General features: G+C 49.2%; 1 protein-coding gene across 1 annotated transcript; it reads left to right on the plus strand.

Moving 5' to 3' along the window:
* The first annotated feature begins 430 nt into the window (after positions 1 to 430).
* Positions 431 to 6,074, plus strand: LOC118625053 (ciliogenesis associated TTC17 interacting protein). Its single transcript, XM_036253355.1, has 10 exons — positions 431 to 455; positions 601 to 693; positions 1,078 to 1,278; positions 1,588 to 1,643; positions 2,298 to 2,384; positions 2,561 to 2,728; positions 3,805 to 3,929; positions 5,027 to 5,103; positions 5,415 to 5,503; positions 5,739 to 6,074. Exons 1-10 carry the CDS (start codon positions 431 to 433, stop codon positions 6,072 to 6,074), a joined length of 1,257 nt encoding a protein of 418 aa, XP_036109248.1.
* The last annotated feature ends 5,238 nt before the right edge of the window (positions 6,075 to 11,312 follow it).

Raw genomic sequence — 11,312 nt, forward strand, 5'->3', positions numbered from 1 at the left:
ATAAAATGAAGGAGAAAAGTAGCTGCTCACAGGGTTATTCTGAAGATTGAAATCACATATGTGAGGCTTTGCTGTGATTGTCACTGTATCACCATCACTGTTACATGTTAGGACCACAAAGTGTAGCCCTATTCACAGGGCATCTCACTGGGTTCTGTGCATGTTAGAGCCTGTCTGACTCAGGGCCACAACATCTAAGATAATTCTAATGTCTCGTCATCCTCTGGCTTCTTAAGAATGTCACATGCTCCCTCTGCTGGACGATACCTCAGGCTTGGGCTGAGTCCTAGAACCGGCATGCAGTTCCTACCATTTCCTCTAAGATCTGGTGTTTAGTGAAATGGGTTGATGGCCCTTTAAGAGGCAGTAGCGAGTTCCCAGTTGCCATAGAGACAGCTGGATACAGAGCAGGTGGCAGGCAGCAGGCAGCATGTCCTCCAAAGTTCAATCCAAAGGTGGGTAGAGGGCTGCTGGGGCTTGAGAGGAGAGGGCCATCTTCTCCCTCACCATCTGCCCTGAGGTAGCCTTGGAGGATTCTGCTCTTGGGACCACTTTCCTTCTCCCTGGCGTCTGCCATCTCAGCCTCTTTTCCCTCCATAGGCGCTAAAGCCAAGGACCAGCAGTCCCCAACCCCAGAGAGTCCGCCACCCCCAGAGGCCAATGCTGAAGCCATTCAATTCCTCAACTCCCTCAGTGAGCCTGGGCAGTGTGTGTGTGTGTGTGTGTGTGTGTGTGTGTGTGTGTGTGTGTGGCGGGGGTGGGAGCACAAATGTGGAGAGGAGGGAAGACAGAAGGCCCAGACCTGGCTCTGGCTTTCTCAGCCTTTCCTGGGACTCACAAAGGGTGGATATTTGTTGATATCTTTCAAGGGAAGACCCAGGGACATGGGTCTGGCTGGGGTGTGTCTTCACCTGCTGGCTGCTGTAGAAGCCAATGGAGGAGAGGCAGGGCCTCTACAGGGGGATGTGGATGAGGAGGGAGTGGGTGGGGACTGTGGTACACTAGTGGCCAGGGGGTTGAAAGTTGAGGCCTAGGAGCTGGGGCTTTATCTGTCCCCACGGGACCCTCACCCCCCAGGTCAGGAGGAGCTGCAGATGCTGTTCTTCTCCGAGACTCTGGTCATGGTCTCGAACACAGGGGAGCCCGAGGGAGAGCTGACCATTGAAGTGCAGAGAGGGAAACATGAAGACAACTCGGTGGCCATGTCGCACTGCCCCCTGGTGCACGCCTTTAGCCGGGGCTTCGTGGACAAAATGCTCTGTGGAAACTCTCTCCTGGGTAGAGTTCCTACTGCCTAATGCCCTTCACCCCCATCCTTCCTCCACCTCCCCTCCTGCATTTCCAGGACCTTAGTCTGGACCAATTCTTGGACTTCACCTTGGGATCAGAATGAGGCACAGAGGGTGTGCAGTGGATAGGGGTGACAGCGAGGTTAATCACAGCCAGAGGGTCAAGACGAGCACTGCTTTTGTCTCGCTTTTTCCTGTGGCCACACTATATCTGAGTCTTCCAGCCTGGGCCCCCCTCCCTCCTGCAATCTCCAACCCTGTCTCCCACGATGGCACTGTTCCCCTCCCTCTGCCCCAGGCTATCTTACATGGAACTTGGAGATCCTGGAACAACATAGTCAGGAGTTCATCAAGGTACTTCTTGGGGCCCCCAATCTTGACCCCAATCCAGCATGAGAGAATAGAGACCCCGGGAGAAAGGGAGGCAGCTTAATGGAATGTCACCCTGACTCTCTCCACAGTTACCCTATAATCCTTACAGAAAACTGGGAAGCAATCCACCCAGGGTACTGGTGGTCAGCAGCAGGTTGCTTCTGATGACCTTCTAATACACAAACGCTGGGTCCAGCCCATCCCGGGACCCCTTCAGCCTGAGAGCCCAGCATCTCCTAGGGCCTGTGGGCTGACCTATCCCAGAGTCTGGCCTTTTTCAGGGGCCTCTCACCACCTCACCTCCAAATTCTCCGGCTCTGTGCCCCTCACAACCAGTCCCAGTGACCCCATTAACTTCTGGAACGAGATCCGCTTACACCCTGGAAGCCACTTTTGCCTCAGAACCTTCCCACAGAAACCATTCCCATTTTTTAAAATCTGTGCACTTGCTTTTTAACTTTGTACTGCATGCACTATAACGACTTCTATTCTTGGGCCTCCCTACACATGGAAGGTTTTCTATCCAAATCTCCCCTTGGGTTTCTTATTTATAAAGGAGAATGGACAGGTGACCTCTGGCGGGGAGGTCCCGTTCGTATATAATCCAATAAGTCTCCCCTCCGTTCTGGCCCTTAGTTCCCCATTCTCCCCATGGAGCGGAAGACAAGTTTGCTGAAGCAGGAGGGTCAGCTGGCCATGACCAGAAGTATCAAGGATGGTGAGGTGAGGGTGGGAGCCGTACTCCATATCCTCTTGAAACCAGGAGCAGCGACCAGACTGTGTCAGGCCAGGAGCCTGGAGTGGGGACTCGGCAGGGACCATGTGCCCAACACCTGGCTTGCCCACCCTCCCCGTGCCTTTCTGGCTCTATGTTCCTAACCCAGATTTGTCCTGAACAGGAAGTGAAGACCGAAGTGACATTTTTGCCCTTGCACTCAACTTTGGGCTTCATCTCTGAGGCTGCCAACCTGCTGTTGCTAAGGGTGATGGCCTGGAGGCAGATGGTGCCCAGTAATGCCCGCTTCCTGGCCTTGGACATGGAGGGCAAACTCTGCTATTCCTCTTATGTGAGGGATCTCCCAGGGTGGGGGACTTGGCCTGGGGAAAACTAGAAGGGGCAGGAGAATGCTGAGGTGGGAGAAGAGATAACTGTGGAGTGGAAGGGGGCAGGATGGGGATAAAACCAGGGCAAGGGGTAGGGACTTCCAAAGGCAGGAGAAAGGAAAACCTCAGTTGTTAGAGAGACGATCAGGTGTGGGGCAGGTGGAGTGAGTGAGAGGGACCAAAGCAGCTGAGGGCAGCAACACTTTCTTGCACAAAAAGCAGTCCAGGAAAAATAAACATAGTGGAGGGCTGCTTTCAAAGACATATTTTTTAACATCGGGAAATGCAGTATCTCTAAGTATACTTAAATATTCTTTATTATGTCTCAACCCAGAAGGGTCTTTTTTTTTTTTTTTTTCCCTTTTGTTTTGGCTAACATTTCATAATCGACATACCTAGCTAGGACTTTCTGCAACACGTGATTTTAAAGCTGTGCCTCTGAACACGCACTTTGGGGGCTCATCTGACCAACTTTGTAACTGACATTCTCATCTATTCTATCACACATGACAAACAGCAACGTGTTTGTCACAAACAGGCACGTGCCGTTTACCCCCATGTTCTTGGAAACAGGTGTTTACGTTAGCACTTTTCTCCCCTCAGCTGAAGCCATAACGGGTTTACGTTTCAGTTCCAACAGGGCATCCTGCCGGCACAAGAGGAGACCACAAATCTAGGTGTAGTCTCAGCCCCCAGAGCCTCACTGCCCTCCAACCCCACATAGCGCCCACCCACTCACTCATACAGAATTGGTTCAGAATGTAACAAAATGGTCAACTTGGTCATGGAGAGGGGATGGAGAGAGGATGGAGAAGGAGCAGGAGCAGGCTGGAGCTGGCAATGAGGGCACCCCCAACTTAACTTTGGGGACACAACTCAAATCTTGTGGCGCCTGACTGTTTGGACAGCCAAGAGTTGCTTATCACTGATAAACGAGGAATGAAGCTGTAAGATGGAGAAAAGAACCAGGGAGAGATTTGCGGGGAGACCCTGGTGGGCATCCACCTCACCTCTTTCCCTCTATTTTGGCTGCTGCCAGCAAGCCCTGGGTTCCCAGACCATCCAGGTGGACCGTCTTCAGGCAGAAGTGTTCATTGTGGAGCAGACCATACATTCAGAAGAGGGCATCCCCATGTCCTGCCAGTTCTACCTGTTGTCTGACGGGTGAGCTACTGATGGCAGTGCCAAGGGGGTAGTGTTGAGCACAACCTGGGCTGTTCCGCTATGGAGGGTGATGGGAGGAAGACTGCTGTTTCTAGGGAACAACCAGGAAGAGGTACTGTTGCAATCTGAGTGCCCCTGCTTTATCCACATCATTCACCCTTTCTTCATTTATTCACTCTCTTCTGATCCTCACGGTGCCTCCCAAACCTCATCGAAGAGTCCTAACTGTCTGAGGAAGTACATGCGAACTCCACAGGGCCTAAGGCATAGCTAACACAGCTGTCACGGGTGTTGGGTTTAACACTGAAAAACACTGAGGTTTGAACGACTCGACACTCGATAAAATGCTGGGAGAAGCATTCTGGCGCACCGCCAGGCTGACATTAGCAAAGCTCAAGCACCAAACCATGAGAAAATTTGGGAAGGGGAGAAGAATTTGTTTCTTGAAATTTCCAAAGAGGTATTGACATAATCACTACACTTGAAAAACAGACCCTCCTTAGTTCATAATTTAGCATGTTGATTCTGTTTTGCATGTCACATATCAGGAGGCTCATGATTCTTTTATTTTTTTTATTTTTTATTTTTTTATTATTATTATTTTTTATCCTCACCCGAGGACATTTTTCCATTTTTTGTTCAGATAGAGTGGGAGGGAGAGAGAGGAACAGAGAGAGAGAGAGAAACATCGATGTGGAAGGAACACATCGAGTGGTTGCCACCCGCACGACGACCAGGGCCGGGGACAAACTGCAACCGAGGCACGTGCCCTTAGCGGAAACCGAACCCGGGTCTCTCAGGACCGCAGGCCGATGCTCTAACCGCTGAGCCAAACCGGCCAGGGCTCATGATTCTTTTAGTGCTTACAACTCTAAAGGTCTCAGTCCGTCTCTGGCACACCAGCAAGCGTCGCCAGGGGTAGGAACAGTACCCAGTTTGAAAAGCAGGGGCCATTGTCTAGGAAATTAGAAATGAACTTGACCTGGGAAATCAGAGAGACGTGTGAGGGCAGCAGTCAAGGGAAGCCCCTAGGAAATCTGTCTCCCTAGGGAGTGGGCTGGTCTAGGGAAATGCACACCTCCTGTGTTGCACTCCAGGCACCTGGCCAAAAGAGTCCAGGTGGGCTCCCCCGGCTGCTGCATGATCACCAAGATGCCCATCTTGAGGGAGGAGGGTGAGTGAAGCCTCCAGCTGGTGGGAGAGGGAGGAAAACTTGGGGCCTTCACCGGTGCAGGGGCTGGACTGAGTGTGCCATGGGTGCAATCAGAGCCTGAGATCAGTTGGAGAAGCTTTGCCCTCCAGCCCTTGACCCCATGGCAATTGGGGGAGGATCATTTTGCAGAGAACCACTTCCAGCAAGTCTGCCCATGTGGGCAGGCCCTGGGGTTTCATCTGAGCCTGGAATTTGGGTGTTCTTGGGTATCCCTGTGTATCCAAGGAAGGTTCTGGAGTCGGTATGTGCAGCTTTCCTCCCTCCCCACCTAGATGAAATTGAGCCTCCCCCGGTATTTGAGAAGAAGCCCCTGCCATGGGAGGAGGACATGGAACTCTACTCGAGGTTCTTGGAACGGAAAGTGAGGAGAGGCTGCAGCTAGCATGGGATCCCCTTACCCTCACCCCCACCCCTCGCATAAATTCCACTATTACTGATCTCTTTTCATGTGCCTGGTTGCAATGCACACCCCAGGGGGCTGAGAAGCCCTAGCGTCCCTAAATTCTCTTGGAGCGAAGTAGAGGGTCCTCCTGGGGTGCGGGGGTCCTCCTGGGGTGCGGGGGTCCTGGGTCCAGCTCAGGCTCGGTCTCTGCCAGGAGCAGCTGCGTCTCAGCCACAGCAGGTACCTGCAGCAGCACCCCGATGCCGAAGCGCTCATCTCCGACTTCATGCTCTTCCTGTTGCTGCGCCAGCCGGCCGACGTCGTCACCTTCGCCGCCGAGTTCTTCGGTCCCTTCGCGGCGCGCCGCCCGCCCACCCCCGCCTTGCGCTCCTCCAGGCCGCTCAGCCCCTTCCGCTCGCTGGATCCCTCGCTGGATCCCGCAGCTGGGCGGGGAGCGCAGCTGGCCAGGGCCCCGCAGGTGCGTCTCAGGCGGAAAGCCGGGACTCCCGGCTTGGACGAGGAAGACTTGCTTTCCCTGCTGCGGTTTTGATGGGAAATAAAAGGAACCGGAACCGTCCCCTGGCCAGTCTTGTGTCTTGGCTAAGAATAGGAACATAAACTTCGTTTATCGAGAGCGCTTTTCAGCCTTTCTTTATAAATGCTAATTTCATCATTACCCCCATTTTACAGATAAGAAAATAGAGGCACGGAAAGGTCAGGTCACTCTTAGAGTAAGCTCGTGGAAGCAGAGTTCAAACCTGGAGGTTACTTTCCCAAACCCGCACTCTTAGTCACCAGGTTAGCTGCGGTGGAGGGGCGGAGCTTCTTGGTGCTCAGGACCGTTCTGGATACCACTTAGCATAACTGCACGCTCCCCGCACCCCCAAAGAAAAAGAGCCGGTGACCACCGGGGAGCGGGAGCGATGGAGAAGGGATCTAAAGCACCACTGGTCTTGCTCATCTCCCCAAACACCTGCTGCTAGCTCTCACACGCCACCTCCTCCGGTTCTCACCGACAGATGGGAATCCCCAAACTGCGTGCGCGGGATCCCTATTTACCGGCTCCTGGAGAAGACAGGATGGACAGGTGATCAACACCTCCTTTAGGTTCCTAGCTTAATGTCAAACTATCCAGGGGATTGTTTCTGCCCAGTACTGGCTGCTGTTCAGTAACAAATACTGTATTAGGCAGTTGCTCTGTCAAACGCTTTTATATAGAATGTTTGATCTGATTTTCACAGCTCTAAGGGGCTTCATTTTAACAAAATTGAAATCACAGTAATTGGTGCTCAGTAACTGGTAATTGCATACTTAACTGTATTAGTGAGAAGTTTCAAACATTAGATAACATACAAAGCTGGAATCTCCATTCCCACCCCAATCTCCTCATGTTCTGCAACTTTTTTCATGTGTTGTAATGGGCTTTGTTCATTTAACAATATACTTTGAAAATATTTTCCTGTCACTACACAGTCTTCTATTTTTGATGACTCTTACCCTCCACCCTTTTGTTTATTATTATTATTATTATTATTATTATTATTATTATTATTTTGCTCTCCTAAACACTGCTGCACTGAATATCCTTACAGCTAAATCTTTGCATATATCAACAATATTTTCTTAAGGATACATTCTGAGGAGTGTAATTGTTGCATAATATTAAGGACGTTTGGCCCTGGCCAGTTTGGCTCAGCGGTTAGAGCGTCCGCCTGCGGTCCGGAGAGACCCGGGTTCGGTTCCCGCTAAGGGCGCGTACTTCGGTTGCAGTTTGTCCCCGGCCCTGGTCGGTCGTGTGGGTGGCAGCCACTCGATGTGTCCCTTCATGTCGATGTTTCTCTCTCTCTCTCCCTTCCTCTCTCTCCCTCCCACTCTATCTGTACAAAAAATGGAAAAATATCCTCGGGTGAGGATAAAAAAAAAAAAAAAAAAAAGGACGTTTGTTTGTTTTAACATATTGCCAAATTATTCGTGTAGCATTTTTATTAAGGGTCAGATAAAGCATTCCAGGCAGAGAAGATGGCATGAGTAAAAGAAAGAAAGTGTAATGTAATGTGCATGGTCTAGAGGAGGACCATCCAAAAATTTTTCTTACAATGATGGGAATGTTAGCCCAAGCTCTCATCTCTGACTACCCACATGTGGCCCCTGAGGCCTAGAAATGTGGTTAATATAACTAGTAACTGGAGTTTTACTTCAATTTTCATTCATTTCAATGTAAATAGCCACATGTGGCTAGTGGTTACCATATTAGCACTCGAAACTAAGTTCTGTTCATTCAATCAGGCAAGCAGCTCATGGAAACTTGGGCCCCTTCCATGCGCCAGAATTTTTTGGGGCACTGGGAGATCAGCAGTGACAAGACAAAGTCCCTGTCCTCAAGTAGCATGGGGAGATGGACAGTAAACACAAAAGATCATTTCATATGTGAAATTTCATACATTTATGGAAACAAATAAAACCAAGTCATGGGTAGAAAGTGACTCAGGGCTGGAGGATTAAGGGTGGAGAGATCAGGGAGGGGTCTCAGTTGAGCTGAGACCTGAATGACAAGAGTCAGACCTGTGAATAGCTGCATTATAGGCATTAAAGGCAGAGGAAACAGCAAGTGTGAAGGCTCTGAGCGTGGCATGTAGGGAACAGAAGGCCAGGGAGGCTGAAACCCAGCAGGGAGGGAGAGGCGGGGCATGAGAGTGCCCAGTCAGCATTGAGGTAGGCAGAGTCCTCGCCAATTTATCTGTGGAGAACTGAAACCGAGGCTGACTCAGCCCAGTGTACCCAGAACATTTCTGCAGAGATCCCAATAACTCCTCCAGTTTCCAGACTCTGCAGCAGTGGGGCAGAGGGGAAGGCAGTAACATCCAAACCGCAGAAAGCCTGGCTGTCATGCATCAGACGACTTCCTGCCTGCTCTATGACGGCCATTTCAAAACTGGGCTGTTTTTAGATGGTATCATTTGTCCCTGGAACTTCTATAACCCCTCTCTTCTTGCTCTATAATACTAAGATATATATTTCTCTGAACAAAGGAAAAACAAATCTTGAATACTTCTGAAGTGCCAGGCACTGGGCTAGGATGTGGGCACGCTTTGGGGGCATCAGGACCAGGCCCTGCCTGCATGGCATGGAGTCAGTATAGAAGGGAAGACACATCAATCAGGGATCCCGTGGATAAATGCAGACTGTGGGAAGTGCTACCAAGGAAGCTCATGCATGCAGTATTAGAGTATTTAATGCAGAATTGACCTAGTGTGGGAGCCCAGGGAGGCAGAGGGAAATGAATAGTAATAATAAGAGCAAGCCCTATGCAGCACTTACTATTCTAATCCCTCAACAGATGGTAACTCATGTGATTCTCACAGCACCCGTATATGGCGGGTTCTATTATGATACCCATTTTAATGATGAGAGAAATGTAAGGCCAAGGTGCACAGTACTTAGTGGTAGAGCCAGATCTGGACCTGGAGAGTCTGGCTCAAGTCCATGCATGAATCCACTCTGATAAAGAGATCAGATGTGTCTCTGGAGACAGATGCTAGAACAGAGATACCTGCCTACTTTTGAAACATCCCGAGTAGGCTTGAATGTATACTGTCTTCCCCCATCCCCAGGCCCCCAGGAACTGTCCCGTTCCTCACAGCATTGTCACTGACAGCAGCCTCACGCTGTGAGTTGCCTGGGTAGCCAGGGAGGCATTGCACTGAAGGAGCACACAGCCTGGACCCTGGGGAGATGCGGAAAGTCTTCCTGGCTGTGCTCTTCCTTTTTTTTTTTAATCCTCACCCAAGGATATTTTTCTACTTATCTTCAGATAGAGTGGGAGGGAGGGAGAGAGAGGGAGAGAGAGAGAAACATCAAACATGAGAGGAACACATCAACTGGTTGCCTCCCGCACAACGCCAACGAGGGCTGGGGATGAACCGAAACCAAGGTATGTGCCCTTGGCCGGAATCGAACCTGTGACCCATAGGTCCACGCGCCGACACTCTAACTGCTGAGCCAAACCACCAGGCTGCTCTTCCTTTTAATAATTCTTTGGTTAAATCTGCTCTTCCCCCAACATCAGCATTTGTGATAAAACCTGTTCTTGTTAAATTTGATGGGTTCTCTTTTTGTTTTATGATGTATTGCATCAGAATTATCCTCTGCTATTTAATTGTCACAAATGTCCCATATTTGAGCTACACTGCATCCTAGGCTTTGGAAAGCAAGCCTTAAAATTAAACCACCGAGCATCAGTGCTTATAACAGAAAATACATTTGGAGTTCTGAGGAACTGACAGTGACCAACAACACTCTGGAGCCCAATTTACAAAAGCAACTAACTGCACAGTGCTAGGTGCATATACCTTGGGCCTCATACAAATTCTTTCAGGTATTTTATTATCCCTACTTTACAGGTGAGGAAACTGAGGGCCTAAGAAACTTGCCTAAGTGGTAGCGCTAGTAAGATTCAAGTCTAAGCCATTCGATTCCAAAGGTTCTCATGGTGGTGGTGGTGGTGGGGGATATAAATCAATTTTTGAGGTATAATATTCATTCAATAATTCATTCTTTTTCTCCATTTTTAAAATTGAGATAATTGCAGATTCGCACGTTGTGGTAAGAAATAATTCAGAGGGACCCCATGTACCCTTTGCTCACCTTTCCCCCGTGGTAACATCTTGCAGAACTATAATACAATATTACAACCAGGATTTTCCCCACTCTATTTGGTAGTAAAGTATACATACCATTTACCCTTTTAACCATTTTTAGGTATACAAAGAGTAGCATTAAGTATATTCCCGCCCTGGCCGGTTTGGCTCAGCGGTTAGAGCATCGGCCTGCGGTCCGGAGAGACCCGGGTTCGGTTCCCGCTAAGGGCACGTACTTCGGTTGCAGTTTGTCCCCGGCCCTGGTTGGTCGTGCGGGTGGCAGCCACTCGATGTGTCCCTTTCACGTCGATGTTTCTCTCTCTCTCTCTTCCTCTCTCTCCCTCCCACTCTATCTGTACAAAAAATGGAAAAATGTCCTCAGGTGAGGATAAAAAAAAAAAAAGAAAAAGAAGTATATTCCCATTGTTGTGTAATCATCATCACTATACATTTCCAAAACATTTTAATCATCCCAGACAAATACTCTGTACCCATGAAACACTAACTTCTTTTTCCCCCTTCTCCCAGCCCCTGGCAACTGTCATTCCACTTTTTGTCTCTCTATATTTTCCATTCCTCTTATAAGTGGAATCATACTGTTTTTGTCTTTTTATGTCTGGCTTATTTCACTTAGCATGTTTATGCATCTGCTGATGGACATTTGAGGTGTTTCCAGGTTTTAGCTGTTGTGAAAAATGTTGCTATGAACGTGGGCATGCACATATCTGTTTGAATGCCTGTTTTCAATACAAGCGGGACACCGACATTGACACTGACCCAATCCACTGCTGCTTTTTCAGATTTCCCCAGCTTTACTTGTACTCATTGTATCTGTGTATATTAAGTTCTGTACAATTTGCCCAGCCGGTGTGGCTCAGTGGATTGAGGTTCATCCCATGGACTGAGAGGTCCCGGTTTGATTCCTGGTCAAGGCACATGCCCAGGCTGCTGGCTCGATCCCCAGTGGGGAGGTGCAGGAGGCCGCTGATCCACGTATCTCTTGCACATCAATGTTTCTCTCTCTCCCCTCCTTTCTCTCTAAAAAATCAATAAAAAAATATATTTTAAGTTCTGTACAATTTTATCAGAAGTGTGGTTTTGTGTATCCACCACTACCGTTAAGATATTTAACAATTCCAATACCACAAGGA

The sequence above is a fragment of the Molossus molossus genome, unplaced genomic scaffold (genome assembly GCF_014108415.1).
Source record: "Molossus molossus isolate mMolMol1 unplaced genomic scaffold, mMolMol1.p scaffold_m16_p_11, whole genome shotgun sequence".
Lineage (NCBI taxonomy): Eukaryota > Metazoa > Chordata > Mammalia > Chiroptera > Molossidae > Molossus > Molossus molossus.

Excerpts from the sequence above, each read along its gene's own strand:
- LOC118625053 (XM_036253355.1), top strand. The coding sequence starts at position 431 with ATGTCCTCCAAAGTTCAATCCAAAG. Across the intron at positions 2,385-2,560 it reads GAAGTATCAAGGATGGTGAG|GAAGTGAAGACCGAAGTGAC; the intron begins GTGAGGGTGGGA and ends TGTCCTGAACAG. Across the intron at positions 5,104-5,414 it reads GCCCATCTTGAGGGAGGAGG|ATGAAATTGAGCCTCCCCCG; the intron begins GTGAGTGAAGCC and ends CTCCCCACCTAG.